The sequence below is a fragment of the Hippoglossus stenolepis genome, chromosome 5, assembly GCF_022539355.2.
Source record: "Hippoglossus stenolepis isolate QCI-W04-F060 chromosome 5, HSTE1.2, whole genome shotgun sequence".
NCBI classification, from domain to species: domain Eukaryota; kingdom Metazoa; phylum Chordata; class Actinopteri; order Pleuronectiformes; family Pleuronectidae; genus Hippoglossus; species Hippoglossus stenolepis.
This window is the reverse complement of record NC_061487.1, coordinates 11,043,156-11,065,692: the sequence shown is the minus strand read 5'-3', so window position 1 is coordinate 11,065,692 and position 22,537 is coordinate 11,043,156. Positions and strand designations below refer to the sequence as shown.

The window sequence follows — 22,537 nt, the reverse complement described above, 5'->3', positions numbered from 1 at the left end:
AGTGCAGTGATGCAGAAGTATCACAAGAATCATGCCTTATTATGTGTTGTCTCTTTTTCCTTTGTCCTTCTCAGCCCCGTGCCTGAGATCCACTGGAAAAAGTTGGAGGGGCCCATGCCGCCCAATCATGAGAAGGCGGGGGCTCATCTGCACCTGTACAATGTGCAGTTTGAAGATGGCGGCACGTATCGGTGCGAGGCGGTGAACTCGAGAGGAAAAGACTACCACACTGCACGTTTGTCTGTAGAAGGTAAGACATTGAAAATCTGAGTTTGATAAAAGTCTTATTCAGCCTGATTAATTCTCTGTGAGGCTTTCTGTGTGGATTTGACTCCCCAGCCTTATTTTCTTATCACTACCTACTACTTTTTCCTCAGTATTTTCTTTTTTTAGAACTGACGCCTACTTTAATTCCGTGAATATCACCCCATGTCATATATTATGCAGCGGCTTTGTAGTTTTCTCACTCTAACTCTTGACTTTCCTCATTTGCAGCTTTCCCTGAGTGGGTAGAGCACATCAGCAGCACAGAGAACGACCTCAATAGCGAGTACACCATGTCCTGCGAAGCCAGCGGCAAACCCAAACCACACATCCACTGGCTGAAAGACGGAGAACCGGTAATATTCAAACTCATAGATCTTTATTTTCCTATAATGGACTAATTTAGCTTCAGCTATAAAAAAAACTCTGAGCTCCCTCTGCAACTTGGTCTGTTAAGAACCCGTGTGCATCTCAGGGTTGTTACAGTCGCACGGGGGTGACAGGAAGCTGGCACTGTGGGTACGCATGGTGTCAGGAGAAAGTATCTGTTGTCATTGAGCCGGTGCCAGCATGGGGTGTGTATCGCTCCATACAAACAACTTGTCATCAGGACAGAAAAACACCCGAGAAAGTTGCAGCTGGTGACAGCAGAGTGGAGGAGGGGGATGCTGCTGGATACATCATTAGGTATTAATGAGACCCCCTCCCAGTCCAACTAATCCTCATCTGTAGCTCTGTGCATGTCAACAATCAACTGTTTGATTTTCGTAAACTGCTGGGAAACGGTGAAAATGTAGAATGATGATTTTTTTTTTTCCTAAATGTTCCACTCCGGTTGTTTTCCACAGCTCGACAGGAAAGAGATGCAGTTCAGCAGCCTGATGTTTGACGACTCGGGGATGTACCAGTGCATAGCACAGAATCACCACGGAGTCATATATGCCAACGCCGAGCTGCGTGTGTTTGGTGAGTCAAACTTCGGCTGCCGCTGCCGCACAAATGGCTGCGTCAGAGACTTCAAAAGGTCACGTCTCATTAGGACTTTTACAAAACTGGCTTTGGTCATTCAAAGTAGCGTGCACTAACTCGCTTCTCCGAATGTAAAATGTGTCATAAATCTATGCAAGCCTGCAGTCAATGCATATTCTACAGAGCTTGTGATGAATAATCTATAATACTGTCCTGTCTCAGCCTGTGCTCCCACGTTTGAACACAACCCAGTGAAGAGAGTCCTGGTGGCTAAAAACGGCCGGGTGGTGATCGAGTGTCGACCAAAAGCTGCTCCAAAGCCGAACTTCGCCTGGAGCAGAGACACGGAGCTGATCTCCAACTCTACCAGGTGATCAGTCTCTTTATATGGTGGCACTCTTCCTTTTCCATCCATCCATCTATTGTCTTGCACTTATCCGAGCTCGGGTCGCGGAGGTGGTCGGCCAAGTGGGGTATTCCAGGCATCCCAGTCCCTTGACCTTGACCCATGGAGCTTGGTCGGGCCCGGTCGAGCATATTGTCATAATATGAGGCTGGTCTGTCAGTTTTTCTAGTTTTTAATGCAAATATCAAACGTTTGTCTGCATCTGTGAGACACATCTGGGTCATATTAACACAACGCCACGTGTCTGAGCACTGACTACTGGTGAGACACATACAGTAGTGATTTTGGGGATCTCTATAAGCCGTAGATCTCCTGTGCACTCAGTCTTTAGGGTTGTTGCTTCGTCAGTGACGTGCGCTGCTCTGCTGTCAGCGGCTGACATTAAGCTCATTCCGCAGCTCGTCAGCCTGGTCAGACTGGATGTGTAAAAACCCCTGTCTCGTGCTCCTCGCTGAAATAGAAGCAGAAGCCTAATCTGGGAGCTCCGAGACCCCCCAACCCCTCACACACCCCCATTCACCACGGTGGGACTCGCACAGAGGAGGAGCAGCAGCCAAATTACTATGCAGCATATGCCTCCTAATGCTGTCTATGGCTGCTGTTTGCGTGAGAGTGTATGTGGCGGCGGGGCAGCTGGCGCGACGCTGTTTGTCATGCATGAATATGAAATATGCAGAGAAGAGAAATGAATCAAACATCGCCTCCGCCTTTAGCACATTTTAATGTTGCCTCTCGCTGAGTAGTTTCAACTTCTTCTACTTTTTTTTATATTTCTTAGAAAACCATACATCTGTTGGAGAACTGGCAGAGCGCTTTCACCAATTTTCATCATCCACACATCCACAGAATAACATGCGCTGGACTTTTGACCCTCGTATTGTGCTGAATATTTAATACCGTGTAGTTCTTTTTCTCCTCGGCGTGTGAGGAATTAATCCTGGTCTCTCCTCAGGGTGTTCATCTGGGAGGACGGGAGCCTGGAGATCCTCAACGTGACGCGGGCAGATGAAGGCAGGTACACCTGTTTCGCCGAGAACGACCGGGGCAAGGCCAACAGCACGGGCGCTCTGCTGGTTACAGGCAAGTTCCAGCTAATGAACAGCTCTTAATTAATAACTCTCCCCGTGCCTCTTTTTAAAATCTTTCTTTCAAGGGGGACTGATGTCGGCCTTGCCTGGCTATCATTCCTGTGCCGACCTCCAAATGTCTGCTGTTGAATTGTGTGGCTCTGATCAGAGTGACAGTCTACAGGCTACTGGTGGATATTTAGTCATTCCCCAAGGGCAGAGGGGAGGGGAGGGGATCGCTTTAGATCAGATGTGATGAGACAAGGACTCAGACCTCACCCTGCTCAGTGAAAAACGAGACGAGAAGATGAGTTATGAACATGTTGACATAGTTTTATTGAAAGTACAAATAATAACACTGGCTGCGGGGTTCTTTTTCTTGTCAGTTATTCAGACGCGTACAATCTCAGCTGTCAAACATTTTTAGGCTTTTACGGTTGATGTCTGGATAGGGATGGAAGTGCAGCTCTTTTCTGCCCTCTACTGGGCATTTGTATGTATTGAGTAGTTATATCAATTTTATAGAAACAGCACATACTTCACTAATCTGGTGGTCCATGCATTGATCTGTCGTCACTGGCATGTTGATGTCTGAATGCTGCTGCTGAGTTTGTTTTTAGTTTTTTTGTGATTGGTAGACTGCAAAATTAATTTGCCCTTATGGAATAGATAAAGTTATTTGAATTTAATAGATCTCTCCACTAAATGACTGCTCTATGTTCCTTTTTTCATATGAGCTGTTTTCCTGTAACTTCATTTTGCAGTTAAACAAATTTCTCGCCTCATCACTACTTTTTTTTTTTAAAAGAAGGATTTATTACTTTTGGCCGGTGCTATGTAATAGTGAGAATTAGAGGTTTTACCCCTTCCTCCCCCTTTTGGTCCCACATTAACTTAGAAACTTACTAAGAAACAATACAACATATTAATTGAAGTAAAAAATAAATAAATAACTATTATCATATAAATCAATTTGAATGAAGGAATGAATGAATGAAAATTCTAAAATCTAGGAAATAACAAACAAAATATAGAAATTGAAATGAAATAATCATATGATAATAGAACTTTAATAATTAATAATAAAATTACCCCCAAAAAATAAAAATAGTACTTGGAAAATTGAAAAAATTGAAAATTATTTGAAGCCCAATGTTAAATCAATGATGACAGCAGATAAAAAAAAAATAAGACAGCAAATGATTTCAACAAACATGTATTAAAAGAAACGACAGAGCAAACCTCGAAGTCAGTGTCTCATTTGTCCTGTAGCATCTTTCATTTTGCTATTGAATCAACCCTAGTAGCCCACACAGACTCAAACTTTGCACATGTGCCACTTGACTTTTCTCCAGCTGTAAGAACATCATGAGGTCTTTGAGCGACAAAGAGGCTTTAGGAGCAAACGGTGACTTCCAGTCCAACAATATTCTTCTTCTACATAGAAGAAGAATACGGATGCAAAGGCAATGCTACACAAGGATTCTCTCCTTATTGTTTGATGTCCTGCTAATACTCCAAGGATGGACGTTTTTTGCACATGGTGTCAGCACGATGTTTAAAACCTCTGTGAGATGTTGTCCAGCAATCATGTACAGGAGGACAGGACCGAAACACGCGTCTTGTGTTTCTCCCTCATCGTCACTGATCTCCTCCTACTTTTTTCCTCAGAGTCCACAAAGATCACCTTGGCGCCGTCCAACGCTGACGTTAAAGTGGGTGAGAACACCTTGATGCAGTGTGCCGCGTCGCACGACTCCTCCCTGGACATCACCTTCATCTGGTCGCTGGACGGCCGCGTTATTGACCTGCACAAGGAGAGCCAGCACTATGAACGCACACCGGTAAGACGCCATATCGGTCAGTTAGGAGAAATCATGTACCCGCCTCTTTTCCCCTCAATGTCGCCGCTCCTGCCCGGAGTTCATCCACGTTAAGTCATATTTGAGGTTTTGGTTGATGTCGGAAAAGGAAAAGTATGTCCTGCGGTCAATGGATAGATCTCTAAAAGCCAATTTCACATTCCTCCACTAAATGGATTGTATATCAGTTTAATAACCAATTTCCTCGAACATCCATTATCGTTGACGTGACCTGCTCTCTCTCTCGTAGAGCAGCTCTGACCATAAACCGGTGGTTAGCATTTCTTATTTGTCACTCTGCCCGCTCAGCAAACACCATATTATGATTATGATTGATGATCCCCCGGTTTTTGTACACAAGGACTTTCCCCTTTAGCCAAACCAGTTTGAGCCTCAAATGGGGAGTTGAATGCAGTCATGTAATAATGTACGTTTATGTGATGGTTTTTACCTTTTCTTTAGTGAAAGTGCTGTCCGGAGCAAACACTGTGTGCGGAGTCTGACATTTCTTCACAGAAAAAGAGACGATAGCCCTTTAGCTGCAGCTCATATCCAGCTCCCTCTAATTGGCTGCTTAATGTTGATATCTCAGTCCCTCTGATGTTGCAGGTGTCTGAAATAATGATGTCCTGTTCCATATTTCAAGATGAGTTTCAGGCTGTGTGAGAAAACTAATCTGATGTGATCATTCCCTGTTTTCAGGCTCACAGTAGAAACACTCGTGATCTACCCTCGTCTGCTTAATTAACTGTTGGATATTTGGTTGTTTTCTGCAGAACGGGAGCTCGAACGGCGAGCTGCTGATTAGAAACGCCCAGCTGAAGCACGCCGGACGATACAGCTGCACTGCGCAGACCCCTGTCGACAACATTACCGCCTCTGCCCACCTGGTTGTCAGGGGTGAGTCTTGATTGGTGCAATTCTATAAATATTCATCTACAGCCATATGCACATGAAAACATATCTTCTCAGTCGAACCTGACACAGTGGGCTCCTACATGAACACATGATTTTCTGCCGGAATTAAAATTGGTTATTTTCTATATTTAGCTTTTTACTCACACACACACACCCAATGAAGCAGATTAGTTTAGGTGCCAAACTGTAAAATGATACCTCAGAATATTTAGATGTGTTTCTTTTACATTGTTCTTTATTCATGGGGGGGCCACTCTGGTTTGCAGCGTTGCCTCCCACAAGAAGGTTCCTGGTTTAAATCCCGGTTTGGCCGGGGCCTGTCTGTGTGGGCAGCCTGTCAGACCTGGTATTAACAACTCAGACCACATTAGGAGGTGGTCTTGGACGTAAGTGAACGCAAATCCATTTTGGGTCACGTATGAAGGACCAACTACTGACTTCCACTGACCCCTGATACACTTTTCAGTGTGCATACTATGGTGCGTGCATTGATTTGTTTGTGGCCGCTGCTACGGTGACATCGGAAACATCTGTAAACTCAGACTGGATAAAAACAACATCATTTGGTCTTTGTGAACAGAAATTACCTACGTGACTATTTGGAGGAGGAGTGGTCACAATTTAATGTTCCAGAGATATACTTTATAGATTTGAGGCCAAGTTTCCGGGGTGAAACACACGACACATGACTTTTAAATAATTCCACGGTGCGTCAGACAAATATTCCTGAATTACTCATTAAAAACTTCTCCAGCTGTTATCATCAGGCCATTATATGCAGCTGGAAATTGCATTATTGTTTGTGCGCGTGTGTGCATGTGTGTTTGTGCGTGCGTGTGTGAAAAAAAGTGGCAGAGAGCGACAGCACAAATACTGTAAGTTCGACAGTGCATGTTTGAAGAGGAGTAAATCTCTCCAGAGGAACCAGACCGTGGCCTGTTTTGTTGGATAATCTGTCAACCCCGAGACACCACATGAGGGAGAGAGAGAGAGAGAGAGAGAGAGAGAGAGAGAGAGAGAGAGAGAGAGAGAGCGAGAGAGAGAGAGAGAGAGAGAGAGAGATAGAAAGAGAGAGAGAGAGAGAGAGAGAGAGAGAGAGAGAGAGAGAGAGAGAGAGAGAGAGAGAGAGAGAGAGAGAGAGAGGTCTGGAAAAGCTATGGAGGGAAATATCTTGTGTCTTTGTGCCGGAGCCACAGACACAACTATCTACCACTACCACCCAGAAAAGGTCAGACTAACTTTTCAGGCTGTCTGCATTTGATGATCCATTAAACACCAATAAAAGGCTTCTACAGCCTTCTGCTGGTGCCTGACCTGTGTTGGTACATTGCAAATTATCTCATATTTGTCACAAAGTGGTGTGAGCTTTAAAAAGAAACTGAAAAGTTTTTGCATTGTTTTTTCTCTGTGAGCTGATAACAAACCGCCGCTGCTGCTGGGGCTGCATTGTTACACACAGTTGTGGACCTGATTATACCCAACAGAACAAGCAGAGCTGCTGTGCCACAGAGACGTGTGATGAATTGAGTGTCAGCTTCCATTCATCTTCATTATAACAAAATCTTTTTATTGAGTAGAGGGTTTAGAGGCATACAGAGGTTTTAGTCCTCCTGCAGTGGCCGGGGGTTCGATTCCGACCCGGCCCTTTGCTGTGTGTCTTCCGTGCTCCCCCCCAAGTGTGAACATGTTGGACTTTGCTCAGTGCAGAATGATTCTTCATTTTCTGACAACTGCACTAGAAAAGAAGACAAAGAAAGGACAGTTTTTTAAGGTGCAGTTCAACTCATGGCTGTAATTCTTACTATCCTATCAATAAAGGTGAAAATGCCCCCACCCCCCTCAAAAAAACAAGTTAGATATGTTTTAAACAGAGTAGAGAGTGTTGGTACACGTATAACGCGTTGCAATGAGTCTAAAATGTGTGGGACATATCTCTCACCACAGTAATTTGAAAGGGAGTGCTGTTGATTTCAGCACTTGTTCTTCCAGCCACATACAGATATCCTCACGCACCAAATGAACACAGCCACACTTCCGCAGCGCTCTGTCTGTCATTTCACCTCCTGGATGATTCATCATTTGTTACCCCACCCCTCCGACTCCTGCTGACTGAGAGCTTGCCTTACAGCCCCCCTCGCTCCTCGAAACAGGCCCGGTGTTGGCGGACAAAGGCTGTCTTCAGATAGGAACCCAGGAAGCATAGCAGTGATCTGGTTCGCCAGTGATCCTTGTTGTGCCCTGGCTGTGCTGCCTACGCCGCCCCTGCTCTCAGAAGCAGGTGCTGACAGATGGCCAGGTGAAGGCGCAGTGGCCAACTCTGTGACGTGTGTCTCCACCCCGAGTGGAACCGAAAGCACAGGATGGCCGTGGGCCACGGCGCAGCGAGGGAGGGATGAAAGATGGCTATTTATCAGAGTAAATGAGGAAGCAGATCGGATTCAGGAGATCGTCTCAGCTAAAAACACAGCTCTGCACCTGTAGCTTGTTATTAGTAGGGATTTGTGATAGGGAGAGGAGACGTGTTTTCTCTCCATATGATGGTTGTGTGTGTGTTTTTGTAGCATGATGTTTCAGTCCTGCCTGAACAGTGTTGAAATATGGCCGTTTTAACTTAAGTGCCTGTGAGTCAGGAGAACTTTTCATTAAATTTGATTGTTGTTGATTGTCATCTTCTATCCGTGTAATTTTAACAATTGGATTTTAATATCATATATGTAGATGAGAGAAGAGGAATCAAAAAACCTTAATGGGCCCTGAATAGGCCCACAGGACCTAAACATTGTACACTTAATAAAGTTTTTTTGCAAGTAGAGGACAGTGTGCAGGATTCCTCTTCTCTCCCCTGCATGTGCTTTTCTTAGCTTTTTTTGAAGGTGTGCATCGGCCTTTTCAGTGTTGTTATCATATATGTGCATTAATTTCTCACAGTTTATATTTATTTTACATTGTACATATTTCTATCTATGTCTTAAGCTGGAGTGCTAAGAATTCATCCAGACAAACTTTTGAACAGACATAGAGAATCAGCACAATATTTAATCCCTTGGGCTGAATCGTAACAAAAACTAGATTTTTCACAAGTTGCTATGCTTTACCCTGCAACTCTTAAAGGAGAGGGGAAGCTTAAGGCCTGTCCAGCTTTGGTTGTCTAATCGCCTTATTTGTCTCATATCCGTGGCTCGGAAAAAATAATCTTGGCTGATTTGTGGGGTTGTGGGTTGGGAGGCTCAACCCAACACAGTCTGGGTTTTCTATTAGACCATTTTATGTTCCAGAGGTAGAACCGAGAGGAGCAGGCGAGAGACCAAGAAAGACACGCTGGATTCAAAAGATCTCGCTTAAGCTTCAGTTTATATATGTTAGCGGGGGTCTGAGCTCTAAGCGCTTTAATCCATCATCTTTGCTGACGTCTGTTAAAGAAGACGGTAAAAAGACCATGTTTAAAAGCTCTGATATGTTTCATATGCATCGTCCTGGAGACTGGTGTTGAATTACAAAGTTGTAACACAGCTCAGGACTTTGGACCAGAATTCCCCCGTGAGCTTAATTAAAGGTCTTTCAAGAAAACTGTACTGTCTTTCTCTTTTTCAACAACTTGTGCGAGTAGCGTGTTCGCAGTTCGCAAGTCAAATTGGAAATTCGTTATATTCCTCCATTCAATCCTGCAGCCACACTGGAGTTCATTTCTGATCACATAACACTAACTCGTCTCTTTCCTTTGCCTTAGGTCCCCCAGGGGCCCCAGGTGGGTTGCGAGTGGTGAACAAAACCGACAACAATGTGATGCTGCAGTGGAGCCGAGGGGCAGACAACCACAGCCCCATCTCCAAGTACACCATCCAGTACAGGGATTCCCTCCAGAACGACGTCTGGAAGAACGGCACTACATGTGAGAACTCCATATTTTTATATAGTCAAATAAACACTGGGGCCTTAATGCTGAGTTGACAAAGTGATGCTGCGGACCTACATGGTGCTTAATGTCTCTTAGAAACGTCCTTTACTCACGCTTCAAGGACATAAACATAGGAATGGATTCCAAAAGTGGCACTTAATTATTGATTTAAAGATGCTTTTGACAGAGCAACACGTGCTGTATATGTTTTATCGTATACATAACATGTTCAAGCTGCCGTAACCCTGACATTTTGGCACTGTAAAACTAAATCGTGCATCTCTCTGTAGCTCCTGCGGATGTAGAGGGGAACACAGAGACAGCTACCGTGGTGGATTTGCTCCCCTGGACCGAATATGAGTTCAGGGTGATTGCCACCAACACCCTGGGGACAGGAGATCCGAGCAGCCCGTCGCCTAAAGACACGACCCTGGAAGCAAGTAAGACTGCGTCCCGACTCAAGTCGAGTGCGGTACACAAGATTTGTGGGAGTAACTTGAAAGGTCGCGGAAACGCGGTAGCACAGTCCAGCTTTCCATTCTAATATTTACCCGCCATCATTCTATTATAGCCGTGTTTACTTATGTTACGTAGCGCTGTAGGAATGAGTCAGCAGAAAAGCCACCGTGCTGCACTTCCTACGGCACCAGCGTCCTGCCAAGCTCACCACACAAACCTCTACAAATAGGCACTTTGCTGAAACTGTATACTGATATTCAATTATAAAATGGAAATCACAGGCCTACAGTAACCTCTCTTAAAAAATAATCATCATTGGAGAGCGAGCTTCGAGACTCGAGGCAAAACAAAAAAGAAGCTTAGCCTCTCCGTCCATCCGTCCCCCCCCGGTGGCAACGTTCCCACATGGACATTAAGGTGTTGCGTTTGGCACGGGGGGGAAGACATTGATATTGTGTTTGCGGAGGAAGGATGTTTCAGTAGCGCTGCCAGGGAGAGGTTACAGCCTGTGTGGGTTGGCGTTGCTTGTGTGGATTCTCGGCATGTGGCCTGAGGGTTTTGCTTTTGCTGTCTCATTGTAGATCCTGTGGTGGCGCCCTCGGACATCGGCGGGGGTGGAGGGACCAGCAGAGAGCTGACCATCACGTGGACGGTAGGTCTGGACTCTCCACAGGGCACAGGGGTAAAACGGTTATGGAAAAGTACAGTGCTGCTGCAACATGCCCAACCAAATTGAGTTACCAGAGGGAAAAACCTTATTCAATTTCTAATAATGATGATTGATAATGAACTTTATTGTTGCTCTTTTAAAAAAGGAAAAAGGAAAAAAATGAATGTCACTCAGTTGAGCTCATTCCTCATACCAAGCTGCACCACATTTCACACACTCAAAGATATCAGTTCCCTTAAGGTGTGAGATTTGTATCATCAAGATCCCTGAATTATTCCCAGGGAATGTTAAAAATATAATCCTGGCTCTGCTGTCTGATCTGGATCCCTTCCAACATTGAATGGGTTCTTTTCTTACTCATACCACATCCTTGCACTAAGTTTTGTGTTAATCCATTCAGTAGCTTTTATGGAATCTTGCTTACAAACAAACAACCCAACCAACAAACAAGTGGACAGACGTGAAAACGTAATCATCCTGCCAGAGGCAACAATAAACCAGAGGACAAAGTTACAAGCAAACATTCAATTCAATCAAAATTGATTTGTATAGCGCCAAAGCACAACATACATTATCTCAAGGCACTTTACACGGTGAGGTCAAGACTTTACCAAAGACACCCAACATTCAGCTGATTAGAACAAGTGGGGAGGGTGAGAGAGAAGTGTGAATGGGACATTGAGTCTTCCTCAATCAACTTGATTGATTTCAACTGGAAAGGTTTTGCAACATTTTATCTAAGCAGCCAATGACAGCGCTGTAAGTTTGACAATGCAAATAAAAGTTGGAGCAGGAAATTGTAAAAAAAACCAAAACAATACGACAAATCAAAGCTATGACGCTTCAAATACAGATTTACAGGAAGCCAAAGATTTCTGTTGCAGCACTGTACATCAACAGATCAGAGACGGGGCAGACAACTGTCAAACCACACGGCGCATGTAGAGGAAATGAAGGATGAGTGCTAAAACAAAACAATCACTATCAACAAACATCAGTAAGTGGACGGAAACGTTATCCTGCACTCTCCTGCTGCAGCCGCTGATAAATAAGCTCTCATGGCTAAATTGCCTTTTGTTTGGCCGCGGCAGAGACGCTCGATTCCAGAGCAGCTGGAGGATGAGGCAGGCGATGTGTTCAGGGGTTAGCGATGCCTAATGCAGGCACGTCTTAGTAGACATATGGCGCTATGATAAAACAAGAGTGCCAGCAGAGGAAATGAGGCAGAAGGAGACATTAGGACGGTCGAGCCAGCAAAGTGTCCCAACTCCGTGGATATAAATCACAGAATGCAGTGATTTTACTTTGCTGGACTTGGCCCTTTGGGTTCTGCTGTTAATCCGAGTTTATAGCACAAGTGGTTGATGTAGTGGGGTGAAATCTGACAGGATGGACGTAGTAATCGCAGAAACGTCTGTCGGCCTGTATGTGGAACTCGTATCTTGAGAACCGTTCTTCTTATCGCCTTCACCCTTGACATGTGTGTTCTTTATAGCCCAAGGAAGTGCGGTGTTGAATTTGGTGCGTTTTGGGCTCGCGATGAGTTCAGTTGAATAATGAGCCAAACAGCGACTTGCAGTTAGTGGGGGCGGGGCTTAACAGGCAGTGCGCAGACCATCAAACATGTTTTCTTCCACGTCCTCGAAAAAACTAGCAGTGACGGCCAATGAGCAATAATATCAGTCCCATCAGATCCTTTTGATACATTTTATTTCACCATATCAGACTGACACAGACATTCACAGGTGTCGCGGGTGCTGATCTTCATCATGTCAACGACCTTTGTAGAATCACTTCCTCTGCAGCAAGTTGTCTTCAAAGTAAAAGCACAACATCCATTTTGTCGCTGCAACTTTTTATACTGAACAGGATAACGGAGCTTTTATTTTTGAAATGTTGTGAACTTGAGTCAGAAGATTTTTTTATCACACCTTTGAAAAAGCTGTTTGAAAAAATAACAGCAGTTGTGTAAATCATTCAAACTTGTAGATAGAAACCACACCTGAACAGTTATGAAGCAAATTCAGTTTTATGAAAAACATTGATTATAAAATCAGTGCAAAAAAAACAGAATCAGGTCGATCGAAGGTCACTAACGGGCACTGCACTTGTTAAGAGTTCCAGGGTTGAGAGTTGTGTTAGATAAAACATGTGACATAAATTGTGATGCTTTCCTTTTCTCATCAGCCGGTGCAGCCACAGTACTACTACGGTTCCAACTTTGGCTACATCGTGGCCTTTAAACCTCAAGATGACGACCAGTGGAGGAGGGTGATAGTGTCCGACCCCCAGGCCAGCCGCTACGTCCACAAAGAGTTGTCCATCGTCCCTTTGACCAAGTTCCAGGTCAAAGTCAAAGCGTTCAACAGCGTAGGAGAGGGACCCTACAGCCTCACAGCCACCATTTCCTCCGGGCAGAATGGTAAGCAGCTCCTTCTCGACACTGAAGCGCAGCGGGCCGAAATAATCTCACAACAGTGTCACAGATCGACCCGATCCTGTTTGTCCTCAGTATCTTGCAGAGAATGGATGAATTCTTCAGTATGCCAACACTCTGCCATTTCAATCTGTCAGTGTCAGCTACTTATCACCACCGGGGTTTTCAATGGGAGTAGGAGCCATTTAATAGCAGCTCTCGTGTATAGTTGTGAGGAATTTTAATTCCCCCTTGAAAAGTGAACCCATCTTATCCTCTTTCTCTTTCCTTGCGGGGGGATTATCAGGATCTATGTAGCATGAACCAGAAAGCTGATAATTCGCCCAAGGATGCAAAGCATTTAGCCTATTTATTAACTTCCACTGACAGACAGTTAAGATAACCACTGGCACCCCAGACGTGATGGGCTGTGCCCCGTTGCCATGGTATCGCACTCTGGGAACGCTTGAGCGTGTATGATTCTGTAGCTAAGCCTGCAAAGCATGCGTGTGTGACTGTTTTAATTTGTGTGCATACTTGTTTGTGTATTTCTGTTTTAAACACAATGACAGTATGTGAAGGTTCAAGGCTCAGTGCGACAATCTGACATTCAAGGACAGTTTCACACAGTGTGTAACCATTATTCACGGAATAGTGCACGATGGCCTAGTGAGGAATGTGGGCCAAGATGGATTTCTCTCGCTTCACTTGTTCCTTACTGTGATTAATTCACGTTACATAAAATGATGCACAAGCACCACTGACTAAAAATGACATTCATAAAGCCAATAGACACAAAGCAGGAAGTGCCAGATAGTTTATGGTCAAAGTAATGGATCCATTAGTTTGTGTGGTGCACAGGTCGATATCTGACTAAACATATTCATGCATTTACAATATGCTGCGTTTGAGTTTTATCTGTGCAATGCAAGATGAAGGGCAAGTCCTTGAAGTGCTCTCTCAGTAAATAACCTATTAATCACACTGTATTCTGTCTCCTCAGCTCCATCCGAAACTCCTGTGAGCGTCAACAGCAGAGCTCTCTCTGCCACGGAAGCCATTGTAAGGTGGCAGTCGCTCTTACAAAGCAATATAGAGGGATACCAGGTCAGCAAAGTTGAACTGATGCATGCTGGGGGAGGATGTCCAATGTGAAAGATGTACCGGAGCCGTTTTCAGACATGTACTCCAGATAATGTCCTGTCATGTCAATTGGGTGCTGACATTTTCTGGAGGTTGCCTTTCACATATGTAGAATGTAGCAGGAGGTCAGACGAGTGCACATCAACAGGAAAGTGTGTTCTGGTGAGGGGTGGCGCCTGGGTAGAACATGCAGGAGGCAGGACATGACGTATTAATTACGCCGCAGAGATCGCATGTTTTCGATTGTTGGGCCTCATCAAAAAATCTCAAATCCTGTTGTCTTTCCCAGTAGACATCTTTATCGGCATCTTCTAAGTGTACGACCCCAGAAATATTTGTATTCATCCACTCCGGACTTAATCCTGCTTGTTTCTTACATACTGTCAGTATACTAGGGGGAGGATAAACTCTGGAGAATGTCCAGAGCAACTGACTTGGACATTTGCAGTCTTACATACAGCCCCTCGGGACAATTTCAGGAGAGAATCCGAAGTTCAGTGCATGTCTGAAAGCAGCTTATGGCTCAAGCTATGGAGCATCCAAAAATATGTTATTGTATCATCCATGAGTAGAACCTTCGTACCTCCTAGTTGCTATAAATTAGCTCTTTTTTTCATTTGAAGTTTTTCTGATTTACTTGCACTTTGCTTTTCATGACATTTGACCTTTCTTCATCACTCCACTATAGTGATCAGTTCTTCTGACACTATCCTACCCATCTCACCTCTGTCCTTGTATGTGCCAGGTGAAGTACTGGAGGAATCTGGAAGACGGCGAGGGTGGGGCTCAGAGGGTGGTGGTGCCCAGCAAGGAGAACCACGCCAAGTTGGAGGGCATGAAGCCCGACTCCGTTTACCTCATTGAGGTCAGGAGCTACAACTCTGCAGGCTTCGGGCCGTCCAGCGAACACATCCAGATCCACACCAAGAAACCCCGTATGTTCTGCCATTTTCATATTAAACAGCAGCATCTGCAGTGAAAAAACAACATTGTACAGTTCCTACTGCATATGAGTTGCTTGCTTTTCATTTTTGTTTTCTTGTCTTTTACCAGCTCCCAGTCGACCGCCAAAAATAACAGGTAAAAAGTTAAAGGGCAATTTAGTAAATATTTCCTGGGACCACGTCGAACCGCTGGATAACGAGGCATCGATAAATGGCTACAAAGTGAGTACAGCTCAACACACACTTAAGTGCAGATGATAATCTCTCTGAAGTGAAACATCAACTGTTGGGAACCTCACATTTCTTATATCTTATCTGTGTGTATATATAAATCTAGGTGCTGTGCAGGCAGCAGGGTAACTCCACATCCACCCTGTACACAACAACTAGGCGGTACATAGATCTTCCCATGCCTCCAGATGTGACCTATGTGGTGGAGGTCCGGGCGTACACAGAAGGAGGAGACGGGGCTGTGGCACGAATCCGTATCACAGGTGACAGAGACAGCGCTCAGTGAATTTAAATGTGGTTTCATAGGTGGACTCTGAAGCCATCGAGTGGCGTTCTAGTTTATAAGAATGATTCTCTATTTCCTTTCAGTGGTACTTTCTGTTTAATGAACACTTAAATAAGTGGCCGAGTAATAAAATATTATTCCACCTTCACCGAGGTTTAGTTTCACATCAGTCGAATGAAAATGAGGAAAGCCCTCGGTTATCAAATCACATTTTTAAATCCATGGTGCTGAGGTCTCACACTCAGACGGTTCAATCCTGGCCTGTCGTTTGCCAGTGGGATTAGACCAGATTCAGAGTTGGTGGTAGGTTATCATTTGTCACAGCTAGAGGGTTCCCATGGGCCAGAGCGGAGCTGTCACTTCAAGTTTCATACCTTAAACTGGAGGGCTAAGACGGGAAACTTAACAGTTCGTGACCAAAGCCTCGATTGCCCAGTGACTGGATCCTCACTCTGGCCGATGGCCTGATTGTAGGCTGACGGGATAGAAGAGGCCTTAAGCTCCTGTAATTGATCTTGATGAGTAGAGGGAAAACCCCCCCCCTGTGCTTTTCCATATCCCTTATCGTTCAGTCCAGACCCAACCTGACAGCTTGATTTCACAGACCTGGGAGTTTAAGCCGTGGAGGATTTCAGATGCAGGGGGGGGGGGACCGACAGATGCAGTGAGCATTTATGGTGAACCCCATACAGATGGGATATAATATCAAACACATGCCATATATGGTCTATAGGTGGTGAGAGTTGGACATACAAGGGAGGAAGCTTTTTCCCTCAAATCAGAATAGGCTTTATAGACCAACTATGAGTGGTGTGCGGATCAATACTCAAATATCAACACTTCTCTTATTAAAAGGTTGATATCTACTTTTGCACAAAGTATCTGTATCTGCAATACCACCCCTGGTTTTACTTGGTATTGGTTAAGAAAGAATAAGTGGAATCGCACATCACTACCAAGTATGTGTACATACATGCATTGGACAATTTAACATAGCTCTCAATGTACTTAGACATTAATAAACAAACAGCTAGGAATAAGGTTAGCAAAAACAGACATATCGGTTATAAGTCATGATAAACGAATGGTAAAAAGAAAGGCGCATATACAGTATTTGACTGTTAACATTCTGTGTCTCTGTGTGCCTCTCAGGTGGCGGTGTGATGGCTGCCCAGTCCCTCAGCATACTTTCCCTGCTCCTGGCGGCCCTCCTCTGCCTGAACCTCTGAATGTAGCGCCATCTTTGTCTTCACTCCTCGTGAAGAAGACTCTTTAAGCTAGACGCCAGTTAAGGACTTTGGGACTTTCCACACTCTCTCGGTTCCACCCTACAACCCGGGACTTCGTATATTCCAACTCTTCCCCTCTGGAATTTGTTTGCGGGAATAGACAGAAATGGAAAAAAAATTGGAAATGGACAAAGACATCCCTTATTTATCCACAAAAAACACCTCTTTGGAGGAGCGTCAAAAGGAGATCTGTCAACTTTTTAAATATGCCTTATATAAATGACTGCACTTATCCTTCACAGTGAGCTGTTTTTAAATGGATCGTGGCTGAATATGTGAGCATTACACTTTACACAGGTTGGCAGTTTAATGTCTATAACATGTTCCAATCTGTCCCACAGTGCATTCCACAGTGAAAGTAAACAAGTAGCTGCGAAGGATAAGTGAACAAGTTTATAAAACTGTCTTTGTCTTTCTTTACTTGCAGTTCAGTGGCATTTTCTTATGTTTTCTTTTCTAAATGAAGCACATACTCTGTTACAGAGATACAGTCAAAGCAAATCTCAGCCTTTTACATACTTGGTTTTTTAACAAGCATCATAGAGAAGAGCTATATATGTCATGCTGAAATAATATATCCAATAATTGATATTGTTTTGCTATCTAATATACTATGGATGTTATGCAGAGAAATAGATTGATTTGACCTGGAATCAGTGCTTATTTACAAATCACAACATGAACTCGAGACCATATTCACACGGCAGCCATTTTCCTCTGATGTCATGCTCGGGGGTGGGGAAGCTCAAATGCTGTTTAAACAGAATAATGCAGTGTTGCTGCGATCCGTGTTTGAAACCCATATAAACACAGCGAATCTGACAAACTATTTTCATTTCTCAGGTCCTGAACTCATCAGCAGCTGAGTAAACAATACATAGTTCAAATCTGGCTTAAATCATTGTCCCGGAAGTGCATTGATATCTCAGGATTATATTGTCTTTCCCGTTGTATAACATGTGTTAAACAGTGATGTTAGCTAGGAAGTGGTTGAATGCTTACGTTAGCTGTAGATCAAGTGTTGTGTAATCTTGAAATATGGTGCCATGTCCCTCCAGATTTGAACTACCCATTGTCTTTCCAGTTGCTGATCAGTTAGGAAGCGGTGAAATGAAAACAGTTTGTCAGATTCTCTGTGTTTTTGGGACTTATAAAACTTGGATCACAGCAACACAACATTATTCTGTTCATAACAGGATTAGCCCCTCCCACCCGAATCATGCCGCCAGAGGAAAATGGCTGCTATGCGGCTATGGTCTCTTAAACCACTTTAAAGTTGTGTGCATGTTGACATTGTTACATGAGTAAATTTGAAATGGTTCAGAGGTGTTGGGGAGGGTCAGCACGTGGATCAATATTTGCAAAACTGAATGTAAAGCAAACCACGGGACCAGGTGAACATATCAAACATATTGAACGTGTTCTTATTCTGACTGCTGATTTACCACCTGTAGTTATACGTGTACATCTGTGCAGTGATCAACACCTCAACATCTGGGTCAATGTCGTAAACGATGCTTAAAAAAAAAAAACGCTAAATTAGAAGTACTTTTGTTTTGACTGTATCACGAGGACCTCAGTGGTACAAGCTCGTGCTTTGTAAAGAATGTTGGCTTTTTACATTTTCATGTTGTCTCTCATTTATGGCTTCGTGTGAGAGTCACAGTAGCGACGCTCATGCCCTCCAGTAATTGTGCAATGTCTGATTCATCCGTGGCTAACTTTATATATTTTCCAATAAGACAACTTGCCTAGCTCCTTTAACAGTAAATCTAGTATATTTCAATTTTTTCATTATCTTGTTTTAACAGAAGGTATAAGCGAAGGCATCCATGTCGGCGGAAAGAGCCAAAGGTCATGACATTGTTTTCACTCCATTATTTTAAACTTTTTTTTTTAACAAAGAAATATATGAACATTATCAGCTGTTGTCATTTTTTTGTTCATAATTAATATATGTGTATGTCTTCACAGTTTAAATGTTGATTTCCCTCAACAACAAATGCTGCGTTTTGAATTCCTACGATTCACGTGTTGTGTGACTGATGCTGGCCATGCTTCTACATTGTGACTATATCAACATCCACCACAAAGTGCTTTTGCCGGTCATTTCCTTCATGCGACAAATCGAAACAAAAAAAAAAGAGTTGCCAAATGCATGAATGCCGACAACCTTGACTGACATTTGGGTCGAGGCGGTGACTCTACGCTCTAACATGCATGACATTGCAGATGAAGTGTACATTACTTTGCAACCAATCGACACCATAGCGACTTCTCAACCTCTGTGCTTCATCTGAAATACATTCCATTACTGAGTGACATCCCTGTATGTCAGCGACAGTAGAGATCTGAGCCTAACACGGGCTTCTTTCATCTCATGTGACGTTTTAGGGTGAGTTTTTAAAGAGAAAAATCTAACTAAAGGAATCTCACTCGTAAAAAAGCTCAGACATGGTCTCTTGCACACGATGGTTGGAATTTGATGGCATCACTGGAGGCAGTGGCAGCGTGTTTGGCTGTTCAGTGCTCCGCTGGACGTGAACGGTACATGTGAGGGCTGAAACTGGAACTTCTCATTGGCTGGATAAGGAACAATAAAAGTGTAGTTAACTATTAAATTGTTCTGCCTTTTTTTCCTTTGTTTCACAGTGAATTTTCTGTCTCACCAGTCTTGGGGAATACTCTTTAAGATTATTATTGACAGTCTAAAGGAGAGTGCAGCTGACTCTGTGAATGCGAGAGTACTTTGGGATGAGTACTGTCGAGTAAGATTTGCAGTTAAGATTCTTTACTTAAGTCAATCTAGCAGTACCACAATATTAAAGTACTAATGATAAGTACAGTTTCCCATCGTCCCACAGCCTAAAGATATGCAGATTGGGGTGACGATAATTGGGGACTCTAAACTGCCCATTGGTGTAAATGTTATTGTAACGTTTTCCCTATATGTTGGCCCTGCAATAGGCTAGCGACCTGTCCAGGTTGTACTCTACCCCACCTCTCCTCCAAAGTCAGCTGGGATTGGCTCCAGCTCCCCTGCGACGCTCAAAGGCCAAGCTGTGCAGTTGATGGATGGATGGATTAATAATGAACAACACCATGATTTATACCTCACAAGATTCACACAGTACTTTGATCCTGTGACTTGTCCCGTTGGAGGTACTTTCTCAAATACTGTTTGAAAGTTTGTTCTGGAATGCATCAAATTTGTAAGCTCCTTATATACTATAAATGCGACATATTCAACTGCATAATAACTTCATATTTCAGATAACTCTCACAGGTAGAAGTATATATACTTATTAACTGCATTATTATTATTAATAGCCTAATTTAGAATATATTTCTTTGAAATGTAATAGACTATAAGTATAAGTCAACATAAAATGGAAATACTCAACCACAGTTAAATTTGAACTGCAAAAACAAAAAATCAAGCCTTAGAAAAAGTTCAATAAAAAGGATTTGTTCTCTCACACAGTGAAACCAGCCTCACCATAAGGTCCATTTATCAGCTGCTCTGAAGCTTTTGGTCACATTAGATGATCTGCATCAACAGGAGGAGAAACACAGTAGAAGAAATATTCAGTTCAAATGTAGCTTTTTAATAGTTTCTCATCCATGCTGCCTTAAAAAACTGAGGTTCAAAGGTCACTCTCAACTTTGGAAACTGCAGATGACAAACTAATCTCACCACAATGGCCACGTAGAAGCCGTTTGAAGCATCTAATATCACGTAATAATAATAATAATAATAATAGTACTAATATTATTATTATTATTATTTGTTCAGTTTATTGGCGGGTGGCAACCGACATTAAGGTGCATTACCTTCTTCTTCTTCTTCTTCTTCTTCTTCTTCTTCTTCTTCTTCTTCAAACTTGCTCCTCTCCCTCTTTCCCTTTCTCCTCCTGCCTGGCCTACCGGTGGTTGCAACCAACGTCAATTAACCGAACAAAGAAGTATTTATATGTCACCTTTCAAAAACAGCAGATAAAATAATTCATAATTTAGGAGTAATGGTAGAGGAATAAAAGAATCAAAAGTAATAGCTAAAAAACAATTAAATAAAAGCCATTCAGTAAAAGTAAGTTTTGACCATCAGCTGAAAGTCGTCCATGACCAGAAAAGGACGAGTGATTTAGGCGACTGTGGGTCAGTGGGAGTTCACCAGTGGAGGTTCAGAAGAGATTCCATGAGCTCAGCCTGAAATACTGATGTTACTGAAAGATTAAAGCAGAGACCACAGCAGAATATTTCCTTCTACAGCACGATCATACTTTTACTTTTAACGCTCCAAAGAAAATTCGTTGGGGTTAGAAGCAACGTTATCAAACTCAGACAGACCCTCCACTGGGATGTGGGATAGCTGCGGGTCTCAGGTGCTTTTCCGCTCTTAGGGGGGATTTGAATAAAAAATCACTTGTGTCCTTTCGCTGCCGTGGGATTAAAGTATCTTTTTACGCTCCTCGAACTTCAGACTGGTTATGTGTGAAATGTTCGTAGCTGCGTTTCAGCTCTCGCATATCAAACATGAGAAACTAGAGCATCACAGATGATTTATGAGCCCCTTCCATTATAAACTCAAGCGCCCTTGTTTTGGAGGAGAAAGCTATTCTTTACCGAAGCCAGAACCAAATGTATCACAGATAGTGTTTCAATCTGTCCTCCATTACAGATAAGGCCGACTCTTGGCTAGTTTTTTCAATGCCGAAACAGCTGTTGGAGTTTTGTCTTTCTTTCAGGTATCCAGCAGACGAAGGAGTAGATTGATATCACTTCTCTTTGGTGGATTAGGTCGGAGGGAATAAATCAGATCTTAGATTCTTATTGAGCTGTAGGTCACCTCTCTGTTTCACTCAGGGGTTGTGAGGGTTATTCACTGAGATCAGTTCACAGAGAGAACAAACGAACGAGATATATATTGTTTTTACCCCTGCTGTGATTTTGTTCCTGATTCAGGGGTTTATCAGTTCGAGCATATGGCCTGTGTGATAGGTCTGGTCCCAGGTGGCTGCGTGTGCGACACTTCCCCCCCAAAAACACACTCACAATCCTGGTTAACCTGCGCTGAAGCCTGCTTCACTCTCCCTCCTCATCACAAACTCATTCACTTCTGAAACATTGTCATTTTATTAAACAGATTTAATCTAATATCACATGATAATGTAATATTAGAGCTAATATTTCATTTTCCATGATTGACAGGGAAAATAAACACATTCCTCTGACCTCCTTGTGCGTGTGTTTCTGCAGACAGGTGTGCAGTCCCGGGACAGATCGTCATATTGTCTTTGTAAATCTACACCTGTTCTCTGACAGCTCAGACAACACATAACATACTTTTAAAGTGGTGCACCCAGCAGACTGCTTCGCTGGGAGACCTGAAACGTGACGCCCTCTCTGACATGCCTGCAATATGTCATGCTGTGTCAGGCTGTGAGGCCGCGCTGGACTCACGCAGGAGGGCTTTACAAATGAAAGGTCTCCATGCAGATATTGTGTTACAGCTGCTGGCTTTAAGCATGTGAAACAGCCCCGACCCCTTGGGACGGGTTTCACTGACATGGCGTCGCTGCAGAACCTGAGCAGAAAGTAAACTCCATTCATTTAATAGGGTTAAGACGAGGTAAAATAAAAAAGCACCCTGATAATGTCAATCATGATGTGGACTGGTAAAAGTTGTTAACTGAGTCATTTCCATCTCAGTCTGAA

General features: G+C 43.4%; 1 protein-coding gene and 1 long non-coding RNA gene across 5 annotated transcripts in view; one reads left to right on the top strand and one right to left on the bottom strand.

Moving 5' to 3' along the window:
* Positions 1–19,440, top strand: part of LOC118109724 (contactin-1a) — a 73,425-nt gene extending 53,985 nt beyond the window's left edge. For all 4 annotated transcript variants that reach the window (XM_035157067.2, XM_035157064.2, XM_035157065.2 and 1 more), the window contains exons 9-24: positions 75–250; positions 496–620; positions 1,113–1,230; positions 1,456–1,603; positions 2,592–2,719; positions 4,378–4,550; positions 5,345–5,468; positions 9,214–9,375; positions 9,672–9,821; positions 10,422–10,492; positions 12,698–12,932; positions 13,930–14,033; positions 14,815–15,004; positions 15,123–15,235; positions 15,351–15,507; positions 16,683–19,440. In XM_035157067.2, the coding sequence (XP_035012958.1) occupies positions 75–250; positions 496–620; positions 1,113–1,230; positions 1,456–1,603; positions 2,592–2,719; positions 4,378–4,550; positions 5,345–5,468; positions 9,214–9,375; positions 9,672–9,821; positions 10,422–10,492; positions 12,698–12,932; positions 13,930–14,033; positions 14,815–15,004; positions 15,123–15,235; positions 15,351–15,507; positions 16,683–16,759 (2,251 nt within the window). In that variant the 3' untranslated portion in view covers positions 16,760–19,440. The remainder of the gene's footprint in view (positions 1–74; positions 251–495; positions 621–1,112; positions 1,231–1,455; positions 1,604–2,591; positions 2,720–4,377; positions 4,551–5,344; positions 5,469–9,213; positions 9,376–9,671; positions 9,822–10,421; positions 10,493–12,697; positions 12,933–13,929; positions 14,034–14,814; positions 15,005–15,122; positions 15,236–15,350; positions 15,508–16,682) is intronic.
* Positions 7,033–7,777, bottom strand: LOC118109725. Its single transcript, XR_004696846.1, has 2 exons — positions 7,426–7,777; positions 7,033–7,221 (listed from the first exon to the last, which is right to left on the bottom strand). It is a non-coding gene; the product is annotated as an uncharacterized LOC118109725 (long non-coding RNA).
* Positions 19,441–22,537: the final 3,097 nt, after the last annotated feature.